General features: G+C 45.1%; 1 protein-coding gene across 5 annotated transcripts in view; it reads right to left on the bottom strand.

Annotated features, from left to right (window-relative positions):
• BAHD1 (bromo adjacent homology domain containing 1) overlaps window positions 1-25,283 on the bottom strand; it is a 74,512-nt gene that overhangs the window by 30,916 nt on the left and 18,313 nt on the right. For 4 of the 5 annotated variants that reach the window (XM_034417861.3, XM_034417860.3, XM_060687467.2 and 1 more), the window contains exon 2: window positions 2,219-3,865. In XM_034417861.3, coding sequence (XP_034273752.2) covers window positions 2,219-3,848 — 1,630 coding nt within the window. In that variant the 5' untranslated portion in view covers window positions 3,849-3,865. Of the gene's footprint in view, window positions 1-2,218; window positions 3,866-19,849; window positions 20,010-25,283 lie in introns of those variants that run through there. The other variant, XM_034417862.3, reaches the window with a different exon arrangement.

The raw sequence follows: 25,283 nt of genomic DNA, 5'->3' as shown, positions 1-25,283 counted from the left end.
GATGATTTTGGGAAACTGCAAGAGAAGGAAGACCAACCTGAATGTAGCTGGGATGGATTACAAGAAGTCATCCAACACGCTGACACATGATTGGATAACCAAGTGCCTAGAAATAACAGGAGTCAGTGGAGACATCAGAAGCTTTGTGCAAAGATCAATGGCAAGAATGGAAGGAACGGTTGCTGGCAAATGTTAATAGACAGGGAGAGATTAATATTAAGAGAAGAATTTTTCAAGAAGACTTACTATCATCACCATCTCTGCATTGATTCCTCTGTCAATAGTACTGAACAAGTCAGGTCATGGCTACCACACTTCAAAAACATCTGCCAGGCTATCCCACCTCCTTTACATGGGCAATCTGAAACTACACAGAAAAACACCATCTGAAATGGTACTCAGCAACTGCTGCCCAAATATACAGCCAAGATACTGTAATGGAATTTGAACTAGACAAATGTGCCACCCTTACCGTCGAAAGGAAAAAAATAGTGACAACTGAAGGATTCAAGATGCCCTATGGAAGTAACATCAAGAGTCTGGGTGAAGATCCCTACTGATATTTGCGCATCCTTCAGGCTGACATCATCAAGCACAGTGAAGTCAAGAAGATCAGTAGTGAATACATCAGAAGGGTGAATAAGATCTTAATGTTCAAGCTCAGTGGTGGAAATACCACAAGGTGATTGCCACTGGGCAATTCCAGTTATTAGATATAGAACTGGAAAGGTGGACTGGATTTAAACTGAACTAACAGCCGGGATAGGAAGACATGAAAAATAATTACAATGAATCATTCCTGTCATACACACAGAGATATTGACAGACTATTTATCAAGAAGCATTGTTGCAAGTATACCAAACGATGGAAGAAGAAAAAAAGGGAATCAGAAGAATAGCTAATGAACAGTGAAGAAGATGCACTAAAGCCCTTCCAACTCTATTATTCTGTATCGTTGGATTGATCCCGGGGTCATGTGATCACCATTTGCAATTTTTCAGCCAGCTTCCAACAAGCAAAGCTTATAAGGAAAGCTGGCTGAATCCGCTAATGAATCCGGCTTCCCTTATAAACTTAACTAGTGTGATTGTGATTCACTTCACTGGCAGAAAAGGTCGTGAAATTGGATGTGACTCATTTAACAACTCCCTTACTTAACAATGGAAACTCTGGTCCCAATTGTAGTTGTAAATTGAGATTACCTGTATATTAAGCAATCTGACTTTGCAGAGCTGTGCACAGAAAGGGAACAACAATATTCTTTCTACAGCACTTTAAAGTGGCTGACATCATGTAGCTTGTGCAGGCAGCTGAACCATGACATGAGATATGTAGAAATAAAATACTTTTTTTAGTAGAGTTAAGGGAGTTGAATGAGTGTTGAAAGGAAAACTAAACAGTCATGTTTAAACCGATAGTGTCTAGGGCTGATGGGCAGCAAGTGTTCCTTCTAAGTGTCTATACTGTGGGTACTACTGTTGGAGAATGAGATATTTATATTTGGAGAACTATTTAGCTCAGGGAGAGAAAACCTGTGAGCTATATCATGGCCCATAAATCTCAGAAACCCCAGCATTATATTGCAGAAATCTGGGGCAAGTCACCCAAAACTGGTGGTGCAATTTTTGATAAGAAATACAAACACGCAGAAACACACAAATTGTGATAAGCCCTCAGAGAGGCTTAAGTACATTTAAAGAATTAGACTCCGACAAATTAAAAAAAACTGGAAGAAGAAGTGAATAGTCAAAAAGATTGCTCCTCTGGATTTAAATCAACTGATTTGTTTGAGTAGATCAGTCCTCCCATACATGGTGCTCTGCAGATTTGGACCATCAACTTTGAGAGTTTTGAGGAAATATCTGCAATTAAAGGCTCCCTGTTGAGAAGAATAGAAAAGACTGGAAAAATTCTAACCATTGAGCCACCACGGCTCAAATAGACACAACTGGTATCTCCTTTTAGCATGAGATTTCATCTGGGAACTCTTCTGATTCCAACCTCTAACTTTGCCTGTGAATAAAAAAATGACCTAACCTACATGGACTTGCTATTTCAGGTTCAGAGATGCTGAAGGCCAGCACGGTATCCCAGCATCCAATCATCCAGGCAATGCAAGCATATTATCTACTGGCAACAAGGATACAACTTCATTCAAAGACTCAATTGCCCGTAAATATTAGCATTTTTAACAAAAGGAAATAGCTGCAGACTTACCTGCTGCAAAAGGCATCTTATAAGGGTAGCCATTCCGCCCTGTATGCCCACTACCAATTCTGCTTTCAGGTACATGCATAACTCCACAAAGGCTGAAGCTGTTAATTGCTGGTCCCTCTCCACAACAATATGGAGAGCTACACCAATGAAATGGTTGAAAGGAGGGATCAGACGGTAGGGAACCAGGAGATACCAAAAGCCCCTCACAACCCGTTGCCTGTGACAACTCATCCTTCGGGTATATCGAGCAATGACTGTAACTATTATATCCACTTTGGCCATAATAAACATAAAATCCATTCAACGGCGTCAAGTCAGACGATTCAAAGAGACAGCCACAATCTGGATGATTGCCTGGAACAGGCAAAGGATGGAACTGAGGTACTGGGAAGGAAGGCTGATGAAATTCCTGCTTGGGGGTAGGAGATTTCTCTCCAGGTCTTCCATATTCAGGCTTCATGGAAGCTTGCCCACCCATTAGCAAAGGCAGTCTGTGAAAGAAACCTTCTGTGCCTTCAGAAGAGTTAGGTGATGGTGTGTAACTGATGGATTCCGTTTTCCCATAGATTCTAGGAGAATCCTGATGAACTGCTTTTCTAAATGCACCCTCAGAGACACCTTGCCAGCTATGTTGACCCTCTATTTTGACAGAGGATATTTCCTTTTTGGATTTAACACAATTTTTTCCATTGGCTTTGGCCCACTTGAGTTTTGATTTGGAACTGTGTCCTTCCATCTTGCTTTCTCCAGTTGATTTACTTCTGGGCTTTAATGGTTGGTCTTTCTCATGAGTCAGTTTCAGAAAAGCTGCAGCATTGAGACTGGCCAATCTCTTTGGGGCAGGATGGTAGGGAATTCCTTTGTCCTCCCGTCTTTTCCCTTCAAAGCCACCGCCCAGGGACTGGTTATAAGGAGCACACTTCTGACTTGATTTAGTTTGGTTCTTTCCCTTCGCTGTTTTAGTGCCTCGTTTTTCTGTCAAGGGCCATGAGCCCTGAGCTTTGCAACATATGCTATTAGTGCAACAAATCCCACTAATCTGGGGGGAATCTTTTCGAAAACGCCTGCCAGATAATAAGTTGTCATCCCGTTCAAAGAGCAGGTTGTTCACTGCCTCAGCATTCAAGGAGGCTAGTCTCCGTTTTCTGGGCTCTGAGTGGCAGACATTATGCCCTTCCTCCTCAGTCCCAAGGCATGACAGCTGGCATTTGCCTATAGAAGAGTCTTGTTTCCCTGCTCCTGCTCCTTGAACTTGTTCTGGAAGGCAGGAAGGTCTGAAGTCATCTATGCAACTGGCAAGACCTCTTTTCATCACCCTTGGAGTCTCCTCTGACAGTGATCCAGCTACATCCTCAAGTCTAGTGAGTAGCACGGAGCAGGTTTTTTTGTCCACAGAGGAGCTGAGGCGTTTCCTTAAGGGATATGTCTTTCGGAGTTCTTGCAAATTCCTGCTTTTAGTTGTATTGGCAAGTCTAGTCTGGACTTTCTGCCCTTCAGTACCATTTCCTTGCTTGCTGCCCTCCACCTCAGTCCTATCCATTCTCTCACCGTCAATCGGTGACAAAGCTTGGCCAGCAGAACCAGCTGAGTATTTCAGAAGCAAGAGCTGTTTCTTCCGGGCATGCGTCATAGGATCAATGTCCACCCCTGCGAACACAAAGGAAAATGTCTTAATATCAGCAGTAGATAAATGCTACCTCACACAATACACCAACTGATACTCAGAACATATGTGCTCTATACAAAATATGGATCTTTGGGGGCAAGGGATAAGGTGTTTAACCAAATCAGGATTTCAGCTATCCTAAAATATGTCTTCATTTCAAAACAGAACTTGACAGTTACATTTGGCTAAAGACCAAACACCTAAAATTTCATTCCTTTCTCAGAAGTATGCTACTCTACACTAGTAACTATTCTACACTAATTCCAGCAAATACTGATTTATCTCATCATCTTCCGAGAGATGATTCCCATCAGGATTATCCAGTTCCAGGACTTCTCTCGCATAACCAGGACACCATTTTTGTGGGAAAAGAACAGGACACAGCGTAAGACTAACCCTGAAGCCTTCCTTCTTCATTCAGAAGCATGCTACTCTTTTGTTAATTCCAACCAACACCGATCTATCTCACCATCATCTGTAGGGATGATTTCCATCAGGGATTAGCCACTGGTAGAATTTCTCTCACATAACTAGGGAAACCCATTTTTTAAAAAGGGGGAGTATCTACTTTAGCTTTTTTTTATCTGGTATTTGAAAAGTGTTATCTTTGAATATTCATGTTTTAAATAAAATCCCGTTAAAAAGCTCTAAAATGTGTTTGCAATATATCATCTGCATGCATAGAATGCATTCAAAAGAAAGAGAGAACCCATGACCAGGACTGGAGAAAATATGGGAAGCGGTTCTGAAATCCCTGCATACAGAAGAACACATCCTGACCAGGGTGAGAAACCGATCTGCAGAGGGTCAGAGGATCTCTTAGCCAACAGAGAATGGCTATATAGAGTTATAAGGGCAGGCTTAGAAACCAGGATGAGCAAGACTCAGAAATGCTGATTTTCCTGCACACTGCTTTTGGATCACATATTGGTAATACATATATGTGGGACCAGCATATACCTTTAAGTACATATTAGGAAGAAAAAGAAAACACCCGCCCACACACAGATGGAACTGATTGGTCAGGTTATCAGAGATATATTAGGCAATTATAACTTTACAGCTTTAGGTGTAAGAGTTAGAATTTATTCTAGCTGCATTTACTTTTCCCTGCATACTCTATAATAATTTGGTTTCAGTTAATGCAGATATATCCAGAATAGTGTATTTTGTCATCTAAAAACACACTTTTTTTCCCAAAAAGTTAAGTAGCTGTCCCCTTCTCCTCTTAAGACATCCACATCAAGATAGCATAATTTTAAATTTTCTGCTTACCGTACATCAGATTCCCTCAATCCCAATTCCAAACTGCCACTCAGGATTTCCTAGTTATGACTCTGCTTCTACAAACTAAAAATGCTGCTCATTCATAAAAAAAAAATATTCCTTCTAAATATTTTGAAGTATCCATTGCAGTTCTCTATGTTTAAAAATTGTTATTATTTCAGTGTTGGTATTATTTCAGGACAATGTAATGTGAATTCATTTCCAAATTATTTTGGTTTCAACTTTTTTCTAGTCCATTTCATACCAGCTCAGAAAAAATCGGCATTTTTTCCCTCCCTGTCTCTGATTTTTCACAGTGCAAATAAACTTGTGGGAGAAGAGAAAGGCTTTGTTTTGTAGACACAACATAGCTATGCAATCATATATTATTGAAAAATGATAAATGAGGGCACCCTCCACTTCAATTCTATCTAGACCTGCTAAAAATAAATATTGATGCTCTGCTTCTTCTTCTCGTTTCTATTTTTCCTCCATTTTTGCAGTCATAAAATATCAATATGGCTCATGAGCAGTGGATCATACCCACTTAGGGTCTTTGCAAAATTCTGTGAATTAGGCAGCAAGAAAGGAATACAAGCTTCATTCAGGAACATTCCAGAATATATCAGTATCTCTGCCAGATTGGAGGAGCACACATAGATAGCAGATATCTGCCTGTTTTTAAATTTTTAAATATATGGAAATATTTTAGTCCTTTCCCCTACCACATACAACAGGAAAGAATGCAGGAACTATACTGCTTTTTTCTCCTTGGGTGGGCAGCTAACCCTGCTTTCATTTTTTCCAGAAACAGAAATGAACAGGTCTCAAACTTCATCTAAAGTGCAGTTAGTCTTCAGTCAGCAACGGAAACATCCACATTTATCAACTGAAAGATAGAATGGAGCCCCCTACTGCATCAAGGAAAATGTCCAAATTTTTATTTTTCCTTTCACTGGAAATGAAAGGGGCCACCAAGTGTCAGCATTTATTATCCAAAAAGTTTTCAAGCCCTGTAAAAAGAAAAACCTCTGTGTGGGAGGAAACAATCCAAACTGTGGCCAAGAGAATCAATACCATATTTAAAGTGCCCTGAGGGAGTAAACCGCAACTGAGAAACGTTATCTGTTCTTTTCCCCCTTCCCTTTTGTAGGAGTACTAGAAGAATCTCTAAGACTAGCCAAGCAACAAGATCACTACCAATATTTACCTGTGAAAGGACTGGGCTATACAGGTTGTATAAAGAACAAAGACAACTACTTTTGCTAATTTTATTTGGCTAATGTCGACGCATCACCCATTTTTAGTGCCTTTCAATTAAGTCTTTTAAATCTAGCTGCAATAAGGAAAGCTGTTGAGGGAATTAGAATATTTATGCAGTTTATGCGTTAGCGATGCTTAGGATGGATCCCCAAAAGCTACTTACAACCTGAATCTCTGTCCTCAGTATGTCAGTGAAAATTAATTACCTACACAGAGTACCACCTTTTAATAATAGACATGCTGTCTAGTTCTGAATCAGGCAATCATGGTACACAATCGTGTGCAAGTGCTAAAAATGAAACAACATGGCCGACAGGTTCCTTGAAACCCCAAGTTGGGATGGCCAACTTTTTTGGCATCTAGGCAGGGCTAAAACAAATATTGAAATTTAAATAATCAGATACATTCTTTATTTTATTTTTATTTATTTAGAAAATTTATATTGCCATCTACTCACACATGGCGACTCAGATTTTAATACAGCAATTCCCTTTTAAGACATAATTTGGTTTTTCGAGAAGCTCTATGTATTGCATCAAAGACCCTGGGATTTCATTTTACAAAGGATCAAAGTTCATTTGACAAAGAATATATTGGGGACCTCTAGTCACAGCAGAATCCAAGAACAACCAATGCAGCACAATCACCTTACTGAAATTTATCAGTAACAGATCTGAAGTTTCATTTTCACTCTTAGTCCAGAGCGATCTTTGAATTCCTCTCTCCAGTTAATTAAAATTTTGTTTGGAAAATGAAGTTATGGAAGCAGTGTCAAAGCAGTGTCACCCTTACTCCCAAAGACTGTTCCTATAACTATTTTAAGTGCACAAAACACTGAGTAAGCAGCATGTTTGCCTCATTTTCCAAGCACTGCTGTGAAAAAGTGCCATGTCTTAATCTGGCACTGACAAAATATGCACAAGACAGAGCTGCTCAGCTCTTTTTTAAAAAAGGAAGTAAAAGAAAAGTGCCAAGAGGATCCGATGATCTCTGTAGCTATCTCATAATCGCTGGAGTAACTGCCGGTAAACTTTTTCAATCAAACCAAAACTGCAAGACTATCCGAAGAAGTAAGCAGTAGCTTTCCCCCACAAACACTTCAAATCCCAGTCCTTGTTGAAAACTATAGCTGCAAACATATGGATACCTTGAATCTCTGTGGACGTATGCCCCATCCTAGCAATTATATTGCTGTCAAGCAATCCCACTCCACAGTAAATTACAGGACACACTATACTGTTATCAAAACCAATAATTGCCTTAGCTGGAATGTTTGATTTCCAGACTATGAGGCACTGAAAGAAATGAGCCAGCAGTTACAGGCACAACATGCAGAGAAGCCTCCGGCGATAGGCTTGCACTTTCCCTCATGACATTTTTTTAATTGCATGCACTGAAATTCTGCGGAGTATTACTTTGCTTGCAAGTCTTAATTTTTGACCATGTAAGCAACACTATGAATTGTGTGGTAGGAGCATGTCATAGAGAAGAACAATAGCATATGTTCAGTGACACAATGAAATAATTATTCCAACTAGAAAAAAAACTGTCCCAAAGGTTTAACACTATTCAACTACAATTGTATTGAAGCACCTGAGGTACGTCTATGAATATAACTAGATTTTTGTGAGGCTCAATAAGCACAAATTTTGCTTTCTTGGGGAGAAATCCCGGCTTAATTGTAGAGCACCCCTGTTATAAAAACAATGCCCAGAAGAAGCTATTTTCAGTATTAATATAATCTGTGATATAAATGAATTAGAGGAAAACATTGGAATAATTTACATTAGAAAAGGTTTCGTAATTAGCTCACTATTTTACTAATGGATTATTCTTTTAAATTTCTAGAAGAGAGATCTTGTTCCAAATGAAACTTCTGATGACTTCCATGCAAAATGGTAATTCTCTCAATCACTTTAACTGACACTTTTCAAATATTTAAACTCTTCTCAAATCAAGAACAATCAAGCTTCTCCCCCTCCCCCTCTAGAGAACACCCAGAAGCAATGAAAGGTCTATCAGTGCTAGAAATCTTGTCACATCAAGACACACAAACAACCTCAACTGCAACACCACTTTCTCTTAAACATAGAAAAAAAGATCAGAAGATAGGTAGTGTGAGGTAATATTCTTCTTTCCACCTGCTGCCCTCCATGTAAGAACCAATCTCCCCCACCTATTCGTGGGCTATGGGAACCATGTACGGGCATGCTTGCGTCTGTGTGCCCCATCATGCTCCTGGGACATATCTTGGGAGTGTTTTGAGGAAGATAATATCCAGAGGGAGTTCAGGATTGGCAGTGATCTTTTATTTCAACATATATATTATATACATTTCTTATAAAATGCTACAGTATTGAATCTTGAAATTGTTCCATTACTTTGGATGGACTGGATTTTCTGCTCTAACTAAAAATATACACAAAGCTAAGGTGCTTAAAATTTTAACAGGAACGTGAAACTGGGAGTAGTAATGGGGCATTGCCCATAGCCAGTTTTCTGACTCATAGCAAGTTTTCTATTCCCCCCCAAGTTATTAAGTTTCATTTCTCAATATTACAGCCAAATTATCTTAATTAAAATATTCTTGCTCGTGCTGTAAATGAAATTTTAAAGTACCCCCCCCTCCTCAACCCTTTTAAAACTCATTATTATGATAAAAACTGAATTTATTCATTATTCCATGCAGAAATCTGTTGTTTCAGTTTCTGTATACTATTTCCATTTTGGGGATACTAAAAATGTTTAAAAATGGTACATAAATGCATCTTGTAGTTTATAAAGATCAGACTTAGATTGTAAGAAAGAAATCAGTTGACCATGATGTGATAGCATTGATGGGAAACAACAATTTTCTTGGTAAAGGCATTTTAAATTGTCCCAAAAGGAAATATCTAACAGCTGATTCAACACTGTTCAGACTCTATGATACCACATTTATTTTAAAATAAATTGTCATGTCTATCAGCTACATTTCAATATCTGTCATGTTTATAAAAATATGTAAATTGTATTGAAAAGCATCTAAAATATGCAGATAGTAAGTAAGTAAGTAGGTAAATAAGTAAGTAAGTAAATACTCACCCAGTTATCTTGTGGTAAGATGGGCAACTAATACATTCTACAAACAAACAAGTAAAAACCTCACAATCCCCAAATTTCTAGCTTGGTACCATACCCATGGCACCAAACAGGCTCTCATTTTTAAAACAGAAGTCAAACTTAAAACCAAATTCCATATCCTACAAAAAGTGGCATCTACTTACAGTAAATCTCATTAATTTTAGCAGAACCAAATGCAACTAACTTGGCTTGTAACTTATGCAATCTAAACAAATTGTTCTGCAATGTGTTTATTTCCACTACTAATCATGAAGATCTATTTCTTCCACCCGATTATTGGAAAAACAGCATCTGATTCTCTACAAACATATGATAAAATCTCCAGTTAATACCCAAAAACCACTTAAAAGGGAGGTAGAATTGCAAAAATGGAAGATTCTTGTATTGATGTGTTCTCTGCATGGGATTTTAGGACCAGATGTTCTCACAAGACAGGCCTGCCCAGGACTCACTTGGAACATCTCTAACTTCTTTACTAGTTACTTATTTTGACAGGCGGACATTTTTAATACAAACTATCTAGCTTTCAGGATTGGTTATATGTTTTTATGACTGCTTTGCTCTCAATATTTTTTTTAACAACAGTTTATTACCATATTTTTCGGAGTATAAGACGTACCTTTTTCCCCCCTAAAAGAGGATGGAAATGTTGGTGCGTCTTATACACCGAATACAGCCATTTTTGGCCTTCCGAAGCCCCGCACTGCTCATTCCATTTTTGCAAAAAACAGGCCCGTTTTTCGCAAAAACAGGGTTTTTTGCCCTCCCCCAGCCCCCAGGAGCACTCTGCAGACCTCCCAAACCCTCTGCATGCCATGTTTTTCACAACATGGGGCCGTTTTTGCAAAAAATGGGGCGCGCAGAGGATTTGGGAGGCCTGCAGAGTGCTCCTGAGGGCTGGGGAGGACAAAAACTTTTTTTTTCTTACTTATCTCTTCGAAATCTTGGTGCGTCTTATACACTGGTTTAATAATCCAAAAAATATTGTGATATTTTGACAATGAAAGTGCTATCTGAAAATGAGAAAAGGGTATCAGCATGCTTGGGTAAATCCAAAGGCTTTGCAGAAATAGAAAAAAATCTAGGGAAAATATCAGGAGTGAAATCTACTTACCTTCGCTACTGGTTCGCAAATGTGAGCGTGTGTGCCTCCTCCACACATGCACAGAGCCTTCTGCGCATACACAGAGGGTAAAAAACGGATGTGATAATGGGCAGGTGGACGGAGCCTCCTGCCGCTGGCGCTACCAGTTCGCCCAAGCCGGATAGAATTGGCTACATTTCACCACTGGAAAATATCCCAAACAGGTCAAGGAAAATCAGGAATGCATAGGAGTGGCTGAAGTGAGTGTTTGGGCTCAACCAATCCAATTGGCAGGTTCCATAATACTAACATAAAACTCTAGAAGATAGACTATACATGTTTGTTAACCCAGCTTGCTGACAGCACCCAACCAAACTTGGCAAACCTCAAAAAGCTAGGTAAAGGAATGGGAAAGCAAAGAAGGAAGGGCAAGCTGAAGGCATTTAAATGGTAAAGTTCTAACGCAGGTGCTATTTATGATGGATGATAATAATGAGGATGATGACGACATTGATAACAAAGACAATCCTTCAGTATTTCCTGCCCAATGTTCTATGCAACACTGGGACATAAGTTAGAGTTACTTTACTGATTTGACACCGTAAATCAAGAGCAGCCTTATAATATTTTGTGGGGTTGGGGATGTGATCACATGAAATAATTTCAATGCACAAGAGATGGCCAGAGTTCTTAAGGGCAGCCACGATACTGTAAATCAGAATACCACCATTTGAGGAAGAAAAAGACCTTTGTGACAAAAAGCAAGCTTGAGATTACCTCTTCTCACTACCATAAAAATTTCTCTTGGGGTGCTAATTTATTCTATAAAATTGAGCAGCAGGGAAGTTGCCTCAGGGGAACTGTGGAACCGACTCCCAATTTTCCCTGCGCCTCTGGATACCTCAATGCTTTTCTCTCAATGGTTAAGTGAAGCTGGATACATCTCTTTCATCATTATAACCGGCAAAAATACCTTCTCAATACATTATTCTTCTTCCCCAGGTGGTCATTGGAAACTGCATTTTCCCCAGAGCTTGAACACGAATTTTGCCCAACTTCTTTACTTTTTGCAAGGTTTAGATAAAAACTATTTCCCCATAGTATGTATGCTTTATTTATTTGTTTATTTAGAAAATTTATATTGCCACCTACTCACACATGGCAACTTGTGGCGGCCTACAAGGATATAAAAAGACCATATAGAAGAAATAAAAATAATAAAAAAATAATAATAAAATAACTCTCACTCCTTACCCCGGCAACAACACACATTCATATTAGCCATTTAATGGGCTCCATACTGCTCTGGGTTCCTCAGGCCTGCTGACAGAACCACAACTTCAGGACCTTCTGAAAGAGTAGGGGGCAGTCTAATCTCTAGGGAGCGTGATGTTCTAGAGCAGTGTTTCCCAAACTTGACCCTTTGAAGATATATGGACTTCAACTCCCAGAATTCGTCAACCAGGCATACTGGCTGGGGAATTCTGGGAGTTGAAGTCCATGCATCTTAAAATAGCCAAGTTTGGGAAACACTGTTCTAGAGAGAGGGAGCCACCATGGAGAAGGCCCTTCTTTGGTGTCCTGCCAGATGTATCTCCTTATGGGATGGTTATTCCACAGTCAAACAAATATAAATGGAAGATAGCAAGGTTAGAGAATGGAGAGATAAGCATGTGGAAAATGCTTGGAGCTTGTAACCAAAAGGAAAACAAAACTCTGCACAGAAATTTTCATTGGACTGGTCAAATTGGCTGTGTTCTACTGGAACTAAACTTGAAACAACTCGTTTTTTGCTCTGAACTTCAAAATTTTTTTTGAAAGGGGGCTTTGATACGCCCTTTCTCATGGTGATCGATGGGAGAGTCCAGGATGGGTTACTCTAGCCTCATAGCTCTATGGACTGAGTTGAATTTCTGAGGACACGCCTCCCTGGTAACATTCCCCAGTTGACAACGAAGACGAAGCGAATCTGGAATACCTGCTCAAAACAAACATATCATCTCCCAGAATCTGAACCAGACAGTCCTTCGGGTAGGACTGGACTCAACCGTCGATCACCATGAGTAAGGGCGTATCAGGTAAGACCAATGCCCCTTCTCCATAGTCCATGATGGGACATACCAAAGCTTGGCAGTCCTATGGGCGGGAACTGCTCTGGTCGGGAGTCCCCACCTCCTCATGTACACACTGCAGGACATGCCGGCCAAAGGCCACCTCAGCAGACGCATAAGAGTCCAGTCGGTAGTGTCGGATGAATGGTGACAGAGATGTCCATATCGCCACCCTACAAATCTCTTCTATATAGGTCTGGGTAGCCCAGGCCGCCATCATGGTGGCACTTCTAGTTGAATGTGCCATGATCCCTCGAGGCACCGGGAGGGCCTGAAGCTCATAGGCACGGGCAATACATGCCCGTAGCCAATGACCCACTGTGGAAGGCGTCACCCTGTGACCCAAAGTTGATGGCTGAAAAGAAATGAACAGGGACTCAGTCTTCCTGATGAAAGCAGTCCTTGAGATGTACATACAGAGGGCTCTCCTAACATCCAGAGTATGCCAGGTCTGCTCCAAGGCATGCCGAGGCCTTGGACAGAAATCAGGCAAGATCAACTCCTGTGCTTGGTGAAACAAGGAGTTAACCTTTGGTAGAAAGGCAGGGTCCAACCGCAGGACCACCCTGTTCGGATGAAAAATACAGAGGTCCTTTCTCACCAATAATGCTGCCAACTCTGAAATCCGTCTGGCAGATGTGACGGCCACAAGGAAAGCTACCTTACACAAGAGGAGACGTAGGCTGACCTCTCTTAAGGGCTCAAATGGTGCCTTAGTAAGGGCCTGCAACACCCTGGTCAAGTCCCAGGTGGGGTAACAGCGTACTGTCGGGGGCTTCAAATTGGAGGCTCCCCTGAGGAAGGCTTGTATCCTTGGGTGGTAAGCGACGGAGCCTGAATCTCCAAACTTCAAAACTAAGGTCAGGGCCACAACCTGTTGGCATAAAGTGTTCAGGGAGAGCCCCTTCTCTAGACCCTCCTGCAAAAATCCCAGTACATCCGCCATTGAGACCAAAGTAGGGTTTATGTGTCCTTTAACACACCAGTCAGTGAAAGTCTTCCAAGTCACATTGTAAATGTGCGTGGTAGAAGGCTGCCTGGCTCATCCTTATGACCCTATTGGAGAATTTCAGAAGTCTCTACTCAACCGCCAAACGGTCAGCTGGAGCCACTGAGGCTCCGGATGGATGATGGGACCTTGGCTGAGGGAGACCTTCTCTGGGGGAATCCTCCAGGGTCTGGCAACTGACAGGCTGACCAGGTCGGCAAACCACGGTTGTCTGGGCCAGTGGGGAGCTACCAACAGGACCTCCACCCTCTCCGACAGCACCTTCCTGACTACTGCTGGGAGCAGGGGAAGGGCGGAAGGCATACAAGAGGCCCCTGGGCCAAGGGCATCGTAGTGCATCCACCCCTTCTGCCCCTGGCACTGGGAACCTCAAATAAAATCTGGGGAGGTAAGTGTTCGTCGGAGAGATGAAGAGATGTAGACGCCACTCAGACTGATCAATAGTGGCTCGGCTCAACCAGTCTGCCCACACATTGGATACTCCCACAATGTGCTCTGCCCTGATTGATAAGAGATGAGTCTCTGCCTACTGGCAGAAGGTCTCTGCTTCCTTGATGAGGGACTTTGATTGAGTCCCCCCCCCGATTGATGTGGGCTTTTGTTGCGACATTGTCCGTCAGGAGGAGGACATGGTGACCCGCAACCTCCTGCTGGAATGCCCTGAGGGCTAAGCGGGCTGCCTGGAGCTCCAGCCAATTTATGTTGTGGCGGAGCTCCTGCTGTGTTCAGCATCCCTGGGCAAGCTGGGAGTCGAAGTGGGCTCCCCAGCCGAAAAGGCTGGCATTGGACATTATCGTCAGTCTGGTTCCTTGTAGAGACAGCCTCTTGCCAGTGCTCTGGACCTGCACCAGAGTAGCGAGCAAAGCACCTCCAGTGGTACTTGAACCCTTATCATTGAGGTACTGTGGCCTGCCCTCTGGTAGTGGAGCAGAAACCATTGGAGGGGCCTGGCATGGAACAGTGCCCAAGGCACTATGGCAAGGCAAGATATCATTTTCCCCAGGAGCTGGGACAAGCCTGCCTTCAGAATTTGGCATATTAAGGACCTGATGCTGTCCTGATGCTCCTGAGAAAGAAATATGTGTCCTGTTATTGTGTCTATGAGTGCCCCTAAGTGTACAAGCCTTGTTGTGGGAACCAGGTGGCACTTGTTCAGGTTGATGGAGAACCCAAGATCCCGAAGGATCCAGATCGTTGTAGCCAGATCTCTCTCTGCCATCGGTTGGGAAGACGCCTGGATAAGCAAATCATCCAAGTAACACTGGATCCATATAGGGATCATCCTGAGGCATGCTGCCATGATTTTGGTGAACGCCTGAGGAGCCAATGCCAGGCCAAACGGCAGGGCCGCATAATGGAAATGGTGCCCGGCATAACAAAACCTCAGGAATTGTCTGTGACTTGGATGAATAGACGTGGAGGTACGCTTCCATCAGGTCCACAGAAGTCAAGAAGTCCCCCTCTTGGATCCCTTCTAGAATGGAACGAAGGGAGTGCATCTTGAATCTTCTTAACATCAGATACCGGTTGAGTCCCTTGAGATTCAGAATTGCCCTCCACCCCACCCCACCCAGGCCTTTCGGATGACAAACAAAATTGAAGAAAAGCCCAGCCACCGCTGGTCTGGCAAAACCAGCTGAATGGCCCGAATATCCAGCAAGTGCTGGATTGCCAGAGTCCCCGTTTTACTGGGTCTCTGGAAATGGAACAGCGGAGGAAAAACCTCTGGGGAGGAGAGAGGAATTCCAGGGATAGCCCTGATCTTATGGTCTCCCTGATCCAGGCATCCTTTGTGATGTCCAAGATGGCCCCCTATGGGAGGGTGAGGCCTGATGTCATTTGTAGCGTCTGAAACCCCTGCCACTGTTGCCATGGAAAGAGTGTTTTCCCCATGGCTGTTGTCGGCCCCTGCCACCAAAGATAGATCTTTTGGTCTGGTAATCTGACCGGGATAGGAAGGGCCTCTGTTGTCGGGGAAAGTTCGTCCCAGTTCCCCCTGCCGAAAAGAGGGCCGCCTGAAGTACGGCATGGAGTGGAAATCCGCCCGTCTGCCTTAGGAAGGGAGCACCTTCCTTTTGTCTCTGGTTTCCACAAGGAAAGGGTCCAGAGACTGCCCAAAGAGGCTTTCCCCCTCAAAGGGGGCAGAAGCCAACTTCCACTTGTTTTTGGCGTCCATGCGCCAATGGCGTAGCCACAATATGCCCTGGACCGTTACCGAAGATGCAATGGTCCGCGCTGAAAATTTGGTGGCGGTCAGAGACGTGTCCGTGGTGTATTCGGCCACAGCAATGATCTTGCAGAGATCCTGGTGAGCCCTGAGACCATCCGGCAGCATCTGGGCTTGAAGCTGCCTGAGCCAGCGCCCTGGTGAAAAAGGATGCTGCTGTGGAGGCCCAGATCGCCCAGGAGTCTGCCTGATGGGCCCTGCGGAGGGCCATCTTCTTCCTTTCCTCAGCCTTCAAAGCATCCTCCGCATCCAGTGGTAGGATTGAGGAGGAGGTCAAGGCTGCTACCGGAGTATCCACCCTTGGGACCTGGACCAGCTGAAGGAGTTCAGGGTCCACGCCATAAAGCGTGTTCTCCAGGCCACTGGGTCGAGAGGCTATGGCAGGAGAACTCCACTGCCTACGTATCACATCCAGAAACATCCTGGGGATTGGGATGGTATCTGCCTCAGTGGCCTGTTCTGTAAACAAAAAATCCTCCTGTTCCCCTAAGTCTGGGGTTGGCTCTTGTGTACCAGAGTCCTTCCCCAGTCAAGCAGTGGTCTGTGCCTTGGCTAGAAGAGGCCTGAAATGTGTGGAGTTAAATAGGCCCTTAAAGTCTGGTCTACAGGGGGTATCTTGCTCATAGTCAGAAAATTCCCCTTCTCCTGGAAGCCTGCCTTCCGAAAGGGACGATCGGCTTTAGGTAGAGTGCTCTGGAAAATCATCTCCCTGAGAACTCTCTTCTTCCACTGCTGGTATCCTGCTCCTGCAACCCCCCCCCCCCAGGCAGAGCCCCACTGCAGTTGGGATAAAGGTTGCCTCTGGGACCTGTTTGTGCCTCCCTAGGAGCAATCCCCTATGACTGTCAACACCAGGGTGTTCCACCATCATGTGAGCAGAATGGCTTCACCTGGTGGACCCCTCTGTTGCCCTTGCAAACTCCAAATCCAAGGCCGTCTACCTCTGCTGTGCCACCCTTTCCTCTGCTCTTGGGGACTCTAGCCTTGGCCTTAATCTTTGCTGCTGCTGCTGCCAGGCTGGCAGACCTTGGTTTGACTGGGGCCCTGGCAGTCCTGAGGCATGGGGAGACCAAGCTTCCCCATGCAGTAGGCCAGAGCCTCATCCACTGTCCTCCATCTTGTCCTTGCAGGCCTGGAAACTGGGCAGACACCCTCGAAAGCTCTGCTGCCAGCTCACCATCCTTTCTAGCTCCAAGGAGGAGCAGAGGTCCACCACAGCCACAGATGACCCTCGGGCCTTGATCCTAAAGGCTGTAATTCTAAGTAGGATCAGTAAACAAGCTAGAAATTTTCCAGGCTTGTGAACGTATGCTGGCCTCGCTGCTAAAGTCCAGGCAGTCTTATGCGATTCACCGCTGCCGCGGTGACTTAAAAGGTTAGAAGTGGCCGTATATGCGACCAGTGACTCTCTCCTAATACAGCTCTGTTGAAAGGCCAGAAACTGTGTAGCCAGGATCCCGAGCTGCAATTCAGGTAAAGGCTGGCTTATGCAGTCACGCTGCTGCCACGGCTCCCTGGCAAAGGGAGTATATGACTGCCCAAGTGGTCAGGGACTTCAGGCCTCCCTGCACCCTGTCAAAGCAGTTCAGGGCCCGCACCAATGTTACTGGCCTGATCCACGAAGCTGCAGGAGGCAATGGCCAAGTGATCCAAAATGGCCAACCACACTGAGAGCCAAGGGGTCACCAAGAACACCGTTCTCACGCTGTGGGTCTAACAAGCAGGCAAGGCTCCCATCCGCCGCCGTGGAGAGCTCTCTCTACAGCTGATTGGCGTTGGACGCCTAGACTTCAAGCAGGGCAGAGCAGTCACCCCAAAGCCTGCTGTCTTTGGAGCGGCTCCAGACTCTGATCCACCGCCACAAAGAGCCCCGCTCTATAGACGATAGGCGCAGCGCGCCTAAAACGTTGAGCAGGTCAAAACGGCTGCCCCGAAGCCTGCTGTCATTCTAGCGGCTCCAGGCTCTGTTCAGCAGCTGTGGAGAGCCACTGCTCAGCAGCTGATGGGCGCAGCGCACCAAAACTCAAAGTTTGCCATCATTGCCAGCATCATTCTCCATTCTGTTTTGTGTACTAGATTAGATATTTCACGATCTTGCTCTACAACTTTATGAAATCTTGGTGTTTTAGCCTCAAATCTCAGAAAATTATGGCATATCCATTCAAAATTCCTGATGATATTTCAGGTAAGAACAATGAAATCTTGTAACATTTATGATCTCATATGTATGCAACAGACCCATATGAATATATAAAATTTAGATTGTAATTGTAAGTATCTTTCTTTTTAAAATTAAATAAGTAAAACTATCATCACACACATATGTAACTGGCTCAGAAATCCTATCCACTGAATGGTTATCAATGATTCCTTCTCACCAGCTGTAACAAAATATCAAATGAGGTGATGTTAGAATCAGTGCTGGAGGTTAAGTTCTCCACAATTTTAAAATTTATGATTTGGATGAAGGAATGGAAGGAAAGCTTATCAAATGTGCACATAATACAAATTAGGTGGCAAACCTAATATGCTAGAAGACAGAAATAAAATTCAAAATTATTCTGATTGCCAAGTGAGCTAAGCATAACATAAGGATATTTAAAAGAGACAACTTCAAAATTCTTACTTTAGGAAACCGAAATTTCATATACAAGTAGATTAAGAGGAAGATTGTCATTTAACCCGCTTGGTAGATGGTGGGAACAAGAATAAGGCCCCAAAAGCCTGCAGAAAGGTTAGAACCTCACTAATTATGCTATTATGCTCTATAATTAGATTAAAGAGAGATATCTGTTTCTTCCATTAATTAGATTAAAAGAAGTTGCTCAGAAAAAGTATTAAAATGCACACCTGCCAAATGGATTACTAAATTCTCATTTAGCCACTGACTGCAAATTGACCAATCCAGTGCTTTGTTAGGGAAGCATTCCAAACTGCAAAACAAAATAAGCACTGGGCACCTTGCATACCAATCCTGAAAGATTTAGGTACTGTGTTTCCCCCAAAATAAGACCCTGTCTTATATTTTTTTGAACCCCGAAATAAGCGCTTGGCCTTATTTTCGAAGAGGTCTTATTATTTTGGGGCACGTGGAGCAAGATGGGGCTCCTCTTGCCATTTTACCCGATTTCCAGCTCTGCGTTTAAATATTTTCGGGAAGGGCTTATTTTCCGGGGGAGGCTTATTTTAGCGCATGCACTCAAAAGCCCGATTGAGCCTATTATCAGGGGATGTCTAATTTTCAGGGAAACAGGGTGTCTGATATTTAAATCAATCAAGTAATCAAGAATCTTCACAGGAATCTTCTTTGATCACCATCTCTGCCTCAATGTTACTCTTTTTTTTTCTCATCTCCTTCTGAGTGCAGCCTCATTTATGCTTTTTAAATAATTATCTATGAACCTTTTCATTGCCTTTAAATTTAGGCACCAGTTGTCCTTAATCTCAATGTATTTGAAAGCTGTTACCAGACATCTTGGACTAAGTACAACCCATTAATTATTCTTTATGTTTTTGCTTTATGATGGATCTAAGCAGAAGAATAAAGCAAGAATACACAGCACTCCTTCCTATTTTTCTCCAGACCCAATGCCACTGTGTAGTAGGTTGAATTTAGAGAGAGTGACTTGCTTAAGGTCAACCAATAAGTTTCTATGGCTGAGAATGCCTGGGAGCCTGGGTTTTTCCAGCCCTATCCCAACATGCACTTAAGGCTCTCCTTAAATTACCTAAATTTTATTTATAATTAGGAATAATTAAAATTTTTAATATGAACATTAAAAATAGCTCATAAAAATTCATCATACAAATCTTAGGCAAAAGGAGTTGTAAGTCCACCCATTTGGAGAGATCAAAGTTGGGAAAATGAGCGTTGGTACCTACCTGAGACGCTCCTTCTCTGGCTGGTGGGCACGGCAGTCAGGACGGGAGGCGACACGGGTGCGAGCTGTTTAGGACCGAGTCTGCAGAGGAAATGAAGCCCCGCCTCCCTGCTCCAGGAGTCAGTTTTGAGACGAGGAATTCAATGCAGACTGGCGTGTCTAGAGGAAACAAATGAAGAAATAGAGGTAAGTGTATCCCACCCCTCCCCGAGCAGATACCAGACCGGGGACGGCCGCTAAGGGTGGGGCTGACTGCCGTGCCCACCAGCCAGAGAAGGAGCGTCTCAGGTAGGTACCAACGCTCATTCTCCTGTCAGGGTGGTCACGGCAGTCAGGATGGGACATACCCAAGCTCTGTGTCCTGTCGGGAGGGTAACGGCCGGCCCCGGACTCCGGAAGCCTGATGGACCTGTTGTAGGACCCTCCTGCCAAATGCTGCATCCGCCGAGGCATAAGCGTCTAGGCGATAGTACCTGATGAAGGAGTTTGGAGAAGCCCACGTGGCTGCCCGACAGATCTCCTCCACGGGGGCCCTAGTCGACCAGGCCGCTGAAGTTGAGGCGCTTCTCGTGGAGTGCGCTGTAATGCCCCGAGGGACCGGCAGAGACAGGGAGACGTAAGCAGCTGAGATGCAGGCCCGAAGCCATCGGCCCAAGGTTGCTGAAGAGATCTTGAGTCCCAATGATGAGGGCAGAAAGGACACGAAGAAGGCATCCGTTCGTCGAATGGAGGCCGTACGAGCAATATAAATCTTGACAGCACGTCGCACATCTAACATGTGCCATTCTTGTTCCAAACGATGTCGTGGCCGGGGACAGAAGTTCGGTAAAATCAACTCCTGGGATCTATGGAATAAGGAGTTCACCTTCGGTATGAAGGAAGGGTCCAGTCTGAGGACAACTCTGTCCGGGAAAAAGGTGCAGAGCTCCTTGCGGACCGACAGTGAGTTCATCTCTGAGATTCTTCGAGCGGAAGTGACAGCCACTAAAAGAGCAACTTTCAGAGAGAGAAGCCGGAGGGACACCTCCCGCAAAGGCTCGAATGGAGGTTTCGTAAGAGCGGAAAGGACTCTAGGGAGGTCCCACGTCGGAAAACAGCGAACTGGCGGAGGACGGACGTTAGAAGCGCCCCTCAAGAACTGCCGAACTAGAGGATGACGAGAAATGGGATCCCTCGAACCACAGGAGAGGACAGAAGAGAGAGCTGCCACCTGGCGCCGCAGTGTGTTTGGTGAGAGACCCGACACAAACCCTTCATGTAGAAACTCCAAAACCTGCTCCAAGGAAGCGGAAGTAGGTAACCGGTGACCCCTCCGACACCATGCTGAGAAAGACCACCAGGTGGCCTCATAAATCCTTGTCGTGGAGTTTCTCCTGGAAGCCTGAATGAGGTCGATAACCCCTTGAGAAAGGGGAACGTTCGTTAAAAGGATCCGCTCAGTCTCCACGCGGTTAAGCGAAGCCATTGCTGGTCCGGGTGGATCAGGGGTCCCTGCAGTAGCACGATCCGATCTTCCGGAATCCGCCATGGTGGCTGTACGGAGAGGGCCCTGAGATCCGCGAACCAAGGACGTCGGCTCCAGAAGGGAGCAAGAAGGATGAGCTCCGCTCGATGTTGTAGAAGCTTCCTGATGACTAGGGGAATTAGGGGTATCGGAGGAAATGCGTATAATAGAAGGTTCGATGGCCAGCTGCTGCGAAGGGCGTCTACCGCCTCTGCTCCCGGTGTCGGAAACCTGGAGAAGAATCGAGGCGTCTGATGGTTTGACCCCGAGGCAAACAGGTCTATGGCCGGGTGACCGAATCGCTGCACCAGTTCCTGAAAGAGATCCGGATGTATGCTCCACTCTGCTGGGTCTATGGTGGACCGGCTGAGGGCGTCCGCCGCCCGATTCTCGGTCCCCGAAATGTGTGCCGCTTTGATGGAGGCTAGGTTGGTTTCCGCCCAGGCGCCTAGCTTGTGTGTCTCTTGCATGAGAAGACGAGACCTCGTCCCCCCCAGCCTGTTGATATGGGCCTTGGCTGAGACATTGTCCGTTAGGACGAGGACGTCCTGGCCCTGCAGCAGAGGCTGGAACCTTTGAAGAGCGAGGAAAATGGCCCGAAGCTCCAATACGTTGATGCTCAGCTGTGATTCTTGGGAAGACCAAAGTCCTTGCGTCAGGTGGCTCCCTAGATGTGCGCCCCAACCTGACAGGCTGGCATCCGTTGTCAAGATTTGCCGTTGGGGCTCGCGATAGGAACTGCCCTTGGAGATCTTGTCTGTGGTCCACCACGTCAGAGACCGTAGCACATGAGCGGGAATGACCACTCTTATGGCTGATGACCCCCGCCGGGACCGTTGAAAGGGCAGGAGGAACCACTGGAGGTCCCTGCTGTGTAGTCTGGACCACGGGACGATCCCAAATGAAGACACCATTTTGCCGAGTAGACAAGACAAGGTGAGGAGAGAGGTTGAGCGTTGTCCCTGTACCCGGGCTGCCAGAGACTTTAAACTCAAGATACGGTCCGGAGAAAGGAAAACCTCTGAGGAAACCGTATCTATAATAGCTCCCAGGTGTTGTAGTCTAGTGGAAGGGGTTAAGTGGCTTTTCCGCCAATTAATGGAAAAGCCATGTTCTTGCAAGATTCTAAGGGTCAAAACTAAGTCACGTTGGGCTTGGACGGCTGAACGGGACAAAATCAAAATGTCGTCCAGGTAAAAGAGAACCCTTATGGGGAGATTACTGACATAGGCCATAAGGGCTGCCATAATCTTGGTGAAAACCCTGGGCGCTGAGGAGAGGCCAAAGGGAAGGGCACGGTATTGATAGTGTTTCCCATTATAACAAAAACGAAGGTATCTACGGTGCTCCGGAAGTATAGGGACATGAAGGTAGGCCTCGGTTAAGTCAATAGATGACATGAAATCTCCTACCTGAAGGGAAAGCAATATAGTTTGAAGGGATTGCATCTTGAACCGGCGATAAGTTATGTGCCGGTTCAAGGATTTAAGGTCTAGGATGGGACGCCAATCCCCAGAGGGCTTTTGGACGAGAAATAAACGGGAATAGAATCTTAAACAAGAGGGAGCGGAACATTTGTGGCCGAAAAAGACCCACGAAAGAGGGTTGGTCAGGTTGTAACCCCTCATCCTCCGAACAAATCCTGGTCAATCAGAATTTCTCCCTCTTCTTCTTCTGCTGAAACGGAACCCTGACTGATCCTAGGAGATAGGGCCCGATCCTCATGAAGATGGACGGACTCAATGGGGTCCGAACGAAGAGAAATAGCCTGATCATCCAGAAACTCGGAGACTCGAGAAGAGGCTCTCTCTTGAAGGCCTTGGGCGATTCCCTGTCTTATGGATAGTGCAATTAAATTAGCCAAATCCGGCGAAATAGCTTGTCCCTGACTAGCGATGGATGAGGTCAGAGGAACCGCCTGTCCCTGGGTCAGGGCTTTTGCCACTTGAGGGGCCTGACTAGGTTCGGGGGCCCCCACTGTCACTCCTTGGCCTCCTTGAAATACTGCTGCTGCGTCAGAAAGCGAGACCCCGTCATCCTGAGTGGATCGGTCAGGGGAGAGAGAGGGAGCCTCAGGAGGGGTGGAGGAAGGTCCAGCCGGCCGGCTGTCCTTTGACACGCTTGTAGAAGCCAGGGATCTCTCCCGAACTGAGGCAGAAGAAGAGGCCTTATTAAAGGCCCTCTCCATGGCCTTATGACGACGCTCCTTGTCCCTCGTATGCCTGGATGTTGACGAGGAGCGTGTCCCTGATGGTCTAGGGTTCTCCTGGCTCTTGGCCCTCTTCGCAAGCTGGGTCCCGGAGCTGCCCTCCTCTGGATCGGGCCCTCGGGCCCGTTTCTCCCTGCTCTTCTTAGAGCGGGAAACTACTTTTAAACTGGCGTCCGCCATCTTGAAAGGTTGCTGAGGAGCGGTAACTCAAACTGAGGCAAAGGCTAATAAAAAACTCACTGCACCGCCCGCTCTAGGCTCCCGCTGCTAATCCGAAGCTGTCAGACGAAGAGGAAAGCTCTCAGCGTCCTTTGATGCAGAGGGAGGCTTTCCAGCCGCAGAGGCAAATTGGCGCGAAGAAGAGGCGCGGAATGGCCGTCGCGCCTCCCGGCTGCAGGGCAAAGCCCGAGTCGCAGCCCCAAGCTCGAAATCGGCGAATACTGCGTAGCGCGGAAGAGCAGGCTCGTGCGCGCCGAGGGCTCAGCCAGCCGCCCGCCCTACCGTCTAGCGGTCTTCAGCGGAATCCAATACCGTTCACGCTGGAAATTAGCTAAATTAGCCGGGTTTGTAGAGGAAAGGATATGAGACACGCCTGTCCTACTCTACCGAGTCGAAAAAACTGACTCCTGGAGCAGGGAGGCGGGGCTTCGTTTCCTCTGCAGACTCGGTCCTAAACAGCTCGCACCCGTGTCGCCTCCCGTCCTGTCTGCCGTGACCACCCTGACAGGAGAACTGTACAGTTATAAATTCTCCTGTAAGCAGTACAAGTAAAGGTTGCACTTTTTTTTATAGTTGGTCTTCAATTCAGAGTAACACACTAGTAAGTGTCACTGAATCTAGTCATTTTTAAGCAACAGAACTACGCAAAACATCTCTGCTTTGTACACACAGTTACAAAATCTGCAGCACCTTCTGAAATCCTCTGTAACAATGCATTCTTTTTGATTTAGAACTTGAAGAACTCTGACAGATAATAGCAACAGTTCCTTTTTGTTGCATTTCTTACAGTAAGGTGGAACTTACTTGAATATTACACGTTAATAACCTATTAGTGATTGGTATTTCTGGCAGGCGCTATGAAAAAATGAGAGTCTGAAGAAGAACAGTAGCTGTAGTAATAGAGGTAGTTCTTGATTGGTGACAATTGGAACCAGAATTTTGGTCATAAGTCATGATGGTTGAAAGCAGCAGCACTCACATGACATGGACATGATTTTATGACAGCAGTCGTTAAGCAAGCCACATGGTCATAATTGTGAACCAATTCTCCCGAATGGACATTTTTTGCTGGAAACCAGCATAAAATCATTGCAAATTGTGGTCACATGATTGTAGGACACTGCAACAAGTTGTAAATGTGAACCAATTCCCAAGTGCCCAAAATTTGGCTATATGACCATGGGGAGGGTAGTGTGACATTTTTCAATAGCCAAGAGTGCAGTGCAGGCTGTAAAACACCCTTTCCGAAGTGATCGTAACTCTCAACAGTCATTGAACGAGTGGTTGTAAGTCAAGTACATCTCATGGCATCTGTACATCTCATGGCAAGGGCTGGTGTCCCTTGGCTTGGAACTTTTAGTGTCTGACTTTGGACTGTAGGAAATAAGGCCTTAAAAACTTACTTTAGGTATAGTCAAAACTCTATTGTTCATTTTTATACATGCACAAAGTAACAGAACAACCACTAAATGAATGGTTTTAAGTCCTGTACCTGTACTTCTT

Source organism: Pantherophis guttatus, chromosome 1 (assembly GCF_059756535.1).
Source record: "Pantherophis guttatus breed Tessera chromosome 1, ASM5975653v1, whole genome shotgun sequence".
Classification (NCBI taxonomy): Eukaryota; Metazoa; Chordata; class Lepidosauria; order Squamata; family Colubridae; genus Pantherophis; species Pantherophis guttatus.
This window is presented reverse-complemented; position numbering and strand designations above follow the sequence as displayed.